Source organism: Chinchilla lanigera, unplaced genomic scaffold (genome assembly GCF_000276665.1).
Source record: "Chinchilla lanigera isolate Chin_1 unplaced genomic scaffold, ChiLan1.0 scaffold00006, whole genome shotgun sequence".
Taxonomy (NCBI): domain Eukaryota; kingdom Metazoa; phylum Chordata; class Mammalia; order Rodentia; family Chinchillidae; genus Chinchilla; species Chinchilla lanigera.
Genome location: NW_004955407.1, coordinates 35462156 through 35468155, shown reverse-complemented (window position 1 = coordinate 35468155; position 6000 = coordinate 35462156). Strand labels below are relative to the sequence as shown.

The following is a 6000-nucleotide window of genomic DNA, read 5'->3' as shown; positions in this document are numbered from 1 at the left end:
TTTTTTTTGGTTTTTCTCCGGTACCGGGAACCGAACTCACGACCTTGCACTTGCCAGGCAGGCGCTTTTTGCCGCTGAGCTAAATCCCCAGCCCCATGTGCTACTTTCATATTCAGAAAAACAATCATCTTTCTCTCTGGGAGAAAAAAGCAAACACTAAGAATTTTCAAGACACTTAACAATGAACAAACCGGAAAAATCTGAGAATTGGTTGAAGTGGTCGCTCCGCCCAATGCTGACTCCGGCAGTGGAAATCACACCGAGAGCAAAGCACAAAGAAGGTGTCTTACCTTGGAAAGAACAAAGCCGAGGCTGCCAGGGAGCTGCGACTCCCACACTGAAAGCCCACGGCCGGCGTCCCCCTCCCTCACCTCCTGAACTTGCTCTCCTCCCTTCTCACTTCTCTCCTCCCTGTGTGTGGTTTGCCACTTGGGCACACTAGATCACGCTGCCTTGCTGGACAGCTGTCACTCTCGTCTGCACGTCCCGGCTGGGCAAGCGGTCGGAGTGAAGCCTCCTCCCTTCCCAGTGCTCGGCAGCGGGCAGGCAACAGCGCTGAGGGACTAAGCACACAGCACCGCAGGGAGAGCTCAGCCTGCCTGTCTCCACTCTCCTCCCGCTTCGCACACAGGTCACATGAACAGAAGAGGAAGAAAAGCCCTGGCCCGGGAGGGCGGAAATGCATAGCAGGAGGGGCCGCCTCCTACCTGGTCAGCAGATTCCCACTCGGAGTGTAGCTAAGGTGGAGCTCAGAGCCAAGGGCGTCTCTGCAGTAAGAGTAAAAGGCTCTGATGACTTCGAGGAACAGACTCTCGACCACCTGAGGGCCTGCAATCGGAAACAAAGTGGTCAGAGGGAGACTAATGATCTGTCCTTCAGTCAGTAGGCAGCACACTTGAAACAGAGAGTAGCCCACGTGCACGGGTCTTTCTCAGACGCCGAAACGCACAGAGCGTCACTTCAGTGGGACAACGGTAACGACAATGGCAGTGGGGGAGTAACATTCATGACAACAGCGGACGCCCCTGTGGGGCTCACTGTGGTGGACGCTGGTGTCGGCAGCGCACAGCCAGGAGCATACTGAGTCCTCTCCACATCACAGGAGCGGGTACCCCAGTGCGGGCCCCGGTGACACCCAAGGGGACCAAGGCTCAGAGAGGCAAAGCCGCCCACGCCAGCTCCTGCTGAAGCGAGTGCCAGCCAGCGCTACGTTCCGGTGCGCGTAAACTGCCGCTAGGGATCCACCTCTCCACACAAACACCCACGGAGGGGCGCAACTTCCCTATTCCGACTGCCTTTAGTCATGAGCTAGAACAACACAAAAGAAATAAAGCGAAGCCTGAAAAGCTTATGGAGCTTGACAGAAGAACAACCCCAGGTCGGGTCCTCAGGGGCCGCTCAGGCCTGAGTGTTAAGTGCAGTGGCTGTGTGGGTGAAGGACGCGTATGCATCCACTGCCCACAATAACTGCTCGAAGTGAGTGCAGGCCATGGAGGAACTGCGGGCCCACGCACATGCGTGTACCCAGGAGCTCGAGAGCACTTTGCTAACAAGAATTCTCAAGTCACTATGCGGAACTTTATTATTTTTTTGAGTCCTGGGAATTGAGTCTAGGGCCTTTGTGCTGAGCTATATCGACACTACTTTTTTACTTTTTAAGACAGGGTCTTACTAATTCACTAAACTGTTGGTCTGGGCTTGAACTTGTGATCCTCCTGCCTCAGCTTCCCAGAGTGCTGGGATTACAGATGTGCACTATCACGTCTGGCCTGTGTAAGACTTTTAAGTGGTCTCAGACTTGGGAACTGAGCCACAAAATTCCAAGATTCTGCAATTCCAAATATTAAATTCTAGCCAAAATAACGCATCGTTTGTATCTCATGGTGTATTAAGTCCCTGAGAACAGGGAATCTGTAACCAGGCCCCAGTGGAGTTACCTATTTCGGGCTTGTCGAGCAGACTGACCAGGATGCGGAAAGGTTTCAGGTACGCATGGTGCCGCTCCTCGACATCTGTGTCCAGGAACTTCTGGTGCAGTATCTGGGCCAGACTCTGTTTAAAAAGCCACACATTAGGACATCAAACAGGTGATGCACGACATTCTCGGATGTCTTAGTTGTTAAGCATTTGGGTGGAGAAAGAAAATCAGCCCCTAACACGAAAGTATTCCACCATTCTCACAACATGTTCCAAGGAACACAACCAGTGTCTACTCTGAAGTCTCACACGAAACCTACCTCAGAGTCAGATGACCCTGGCTGAGTCACAACACCCTGGCTGGGCTCGACTTTCCAGAAATTTCCTTTACCTCAACTAAAAGATCCTTGGAGAACTTTTCAAAAAAATAAGAGGACGGGTCTTGATAAGAATTTGAGATGTCAGTTTCGGGCACAATGGTATTTCCTTTAATATCTGAACCTGTAAAAGAGCACACACCGTGAGCTGTCGAGAGATCTATGCTTTGCATGGCATTGCGCACAAGCCTCACGCTCTAATATGTCTTAAAGACTTCGTTCCTCCAAAAGAAAACCCCGATCAGATCATGCTATACTTCTGCTGTTCTTTCCTACTCTGGAACTCAAACCCAGGGCCGCGCACTTGCCAAGCTGACGCTCTACCACTGCGCTACACTCCAGCTTGTATCTCCTTCCGACACGGGTGTGGCCACGGATGAGGCAGCCAGAACTCCAACTCACTGCACATCAGTTACATGTGCTTCAAGAATCCCCCTCGTCTTCTACAAGTATGATTACACGAGGATGACGGCATGAGGACCGTTTGCAGACCAGTGTTTATGTGTGAAGTCAAGATGGCCTCTTATACACACTCTGCCTTCTTCTGGGGCCCCGGATGAGGCTGCCAGGTCCTGCAGCACAGAAGAACATCTCTGCGGAACGGACCCGGACAGCAGGGCTCCTGGGACCCAGCTGGTGGAGCCCTGGGTCCCTCTATACACAGAATACCAGGTCCTACCTATAAGGAGCAGAGCCATGCATTTAACAACATCTCCTCTCACTAAAAGTCCTTAGAGAGCTACAATAGTCTTACAACCCTTAGTAAGTAAGCTTCCTTCCTTACTGAAACTCTTCAAAGTTTTACAACCAGGGAGAAGAAAGGGAAGACAAAAATTGCAGAGGGCATCCTGACTTTGGTGTGCTAAAAGTTCTGCAATCCTACAGTGGGGCTCAGCGAAGCTATGCTGTCCCCTAAGGGCGCTCTGCACAGCCCTGTTCTCAGGTGCGTGCACGTGGGACTCATATAAGGGCTCATGCTCTCCACAGTTATCTAAATACGCTCTGAAAACCTGCTCCTGTATTTACACGTATCCTGCAATATCCGTGGCTTTTCTACACACACACCCTTATCCCATACAACCAGCTTCTAACAGTAGGGCTTAGCTTCTAATTTGAGGGGTGTCCTTTTAAGCTCTAGGGATTTTTAAAATCCCACCTATCTCCGCTCCTTTTTCGAAAGCTGCAAATAGCCGAAGCTGTGTGTGGGGGGCAGCCCTAACCAGCCAGCGCTGCACTGAATGCGGTGTCTTCCACACTCTGTGAGTCAAAAACTCATGGCCAAGACCGGAAGTCAGCTAGGAGGCCGCACCGTCACTCTGACTTTCAGCGACGGCTCGCTGCTCGGTACCTAGCAACCAGGCGTAGAGTCTTCTGTTCAGGGACATGTCCCTCCGCAGCAGGGTCTGGGTGGCGGCCGAGAGGAGGTGCACAATGTCGGCTCTGAGCAGGGGAATGGTCCTTTCATTGGGGTCCTATCGGAAGGACAGAGAAAACTACACGTAAGGAAAGGAATGGTAAAGGAGGTGGCTGACTTTTTGGCACACAGCCCCTTTTCAACCATTTATTCCGAAAGTCAGTTCCCAAAAGCGGTTCATTTGCCAGGTGTGGTGGTACATGTCTGTAATGCCAGCACTGTGGGAGGCTGAGGCAGGAGGACTGCAAGTCTGAGCCCAGCCTGGGCAACTTAAGGAGACCCTACCTCAAAATAAAAAATAAAAGGGCTGGGGGTGTCCCTCTGTGTGGAGGCCCTGAGTTCAATATCCCAGGATCACACTCACACACACAGGAAAGAGGTTGGTATGTTCCACATTGCCCACAGAAAGAAGCTGTTCAGTATCTGCTATGGAAACATCACCCACACAAAAAGGAACAAGGTCCTGTGACTGACCGAAAGCAAAGTGACCACGAGGTGGCTCGGTGACCTCTCGAGAAGACACAGCTGGAGGTCGGTGCCCCTGGCTCAGCCCCATGCCCCGGGAAGAAATCCAGGAGAATACAGAGGACTCACCAGACAGGTGTAAAACGGGAAGAAAAACAGAACGATTTCCAGATTGTTTCTCTGCACAAGCACATTCGAGTCCAACAGGGAGGCACACAGTGACTTCACCTGTCAATGACAAGCAACACTAACAGTTTCTTCCAGACAGGATGGTGATATAGCTCAGCGGCATAAGCGCCTGCCTGGCAAGTGCAAGGTCCTGAGTCCGATTCCTGGTACCCAGAAGAAAAAAGTTTCTCCCAGAGATGCGTGACATAGTCTGCAGCCACCACACACAGGCACTTCGAGCCTGGACACCATGCAGCACCTCCCGCAGTGAGCACGCTGCAGTCAGAAGGCTGGAGTCAGGGCCGTGGGGCGGGGCAGCCGCCCCAGTCCCATCTAAGCACCACGGGGCACAGGTCAGGTGCTGGAGCTCCATCTGCCATTTCCCCCTTGGAGAGACCTCGTGGGGCAGAGCTACCGTCCTCCGCAGAGGGGACGGGCTCATTCCTACCAAGCCACAGCCCTTCTGGGCCATGAACTCATTTGTACATTTCAAGCTCAAAGCGTGGGTCCTCCACCAGGTGGCGACAGACAGCCACGCTGAGAAGCACAGGAGGCCTGCAAGGGGCAGAGACGCGGAGGCTCCCATTTCCCAGCTCCTGGAGGGCACCAGCCGGGTGGGAAGAAGGCTTCCCTGGAGGGGCCTGGTAATGGACACGTGGCTGGCCCGGGGAATGAGGTCTGAGAGTGCTGAGGGCGGAAGGCGCAGAGCCAGGGGTGGAGGAGGAGGAGGAGGTGCACGTGTGACACGGGTGGGCGGGAGGAGACAGGACTGAGGCCACCGTGGCAGTGGCCAGCTGTGCGGCGGAGGCGGCACGCGGCCTCAGGGGCTCCTTGGCTGTGAGCACCTCCTCCCGGACACGCCCCCTAATCATGTTTGAAACCCGACTGCGCTATGTTGCTTCCTTGTCCTGCTTGACAGCTCACCATCACGCCCCGGGCCCTGGTGACCTCGCGCCGCCCTCCCACTCCCTGATGGCCCCGCGGCCTCTCGACCCCTGCTCCCCAGATGCTCTGTCTGTGGGCCCCGCGGGAAGAGAGCACGCACCGTGAGCTGCTGGTCGGTGCCCAGCATGAACCTCTGCTCCCGGCCCGGCGAGTCCCTGTTGATGTGGCTCACCACGAAGAGCGAGGCCGGGAGGCGGATGGCCGGGCTGGCCAGGACGCTGCCCCACAGCGCCGTGTAGAACACCTCCCTGCCCACCACCAGCGACAGTCTCAGCAGCAGGGCGTCCGTTCTGCGGGGAGAGGGCACGGATCTCAGGGTCTGTCCCGCCCGCCCTCCCCGAAGCCTTGTTCTGAGCTTCAGGCATCTCCGCTCTTCTGGGTGTCCACCCGCCCGCTGTCACACTGGCGTCATGTTGCTCAGACAAACGTCAGGGAGGGGCGGCTTCCCGGCCAGGGCAGGCACCGGATGGGTCCTGCTGCGGTGGCACTGAGACCGCCTGCTCGCCAGCCTTGCTGGGGACGCCGAGACACTCACAGGAAGGGGAGCATCACCACGAGCAAGAACATGAGCAGGTCAACCATTTCATTTGTTTAAATATTTATTTTTGAGGCAGACTAGTCTCAGACTCATGATCCTCCTGCCTCAGCCTCCTGCGTGCTGCGATTACAGGTGCGTGTGACTAGGCCCAGACAGACCGACCATCACATTATGAC

At 54.7% G+C, this 6000-nt stretch overlaps 1 protein-coding gene across 2 annotated transcripts in view; it reads right to left on the bottom strand.

Moving 5' to 3' along the window:
• Dopey2 (dopey family member 2) overlaps positions 1 to 6000 on the bottom strand; it is an 80097-nt gene that overhangs the window by 49706 nt on the left and 24391 nt on the right. For both annotated transcript variants that reach the window (XM_013504576.1, XM_013504580.1), the window contains exons 4-9: positions 5387 to 5576; positions 4303 to 4401; positions 3643 to 3766; positions 2309 to 2418; positions 1938 to 2052; positions 708 to 828 (exon numbers count right to left, since the gene is read on the bottom strand). In XM_013504576.1, the coding sequence (XP_013360030.1) occupies positions 708 to 828; positions 1938 to 2052; positions 2309 to 2418; positions 3643 to 3766; positions 4303 to 4401; positions 5387 to 5576 (759 nt within the window). The remainder of the gene's footprint in view (positions 1 to 707; positions 829 to 1937; positions 2053 to 2308; positions 2419 to 3642; positions 3767 to 4302; positions 4402 to 5386; positions 5577 to 6000) is intronic.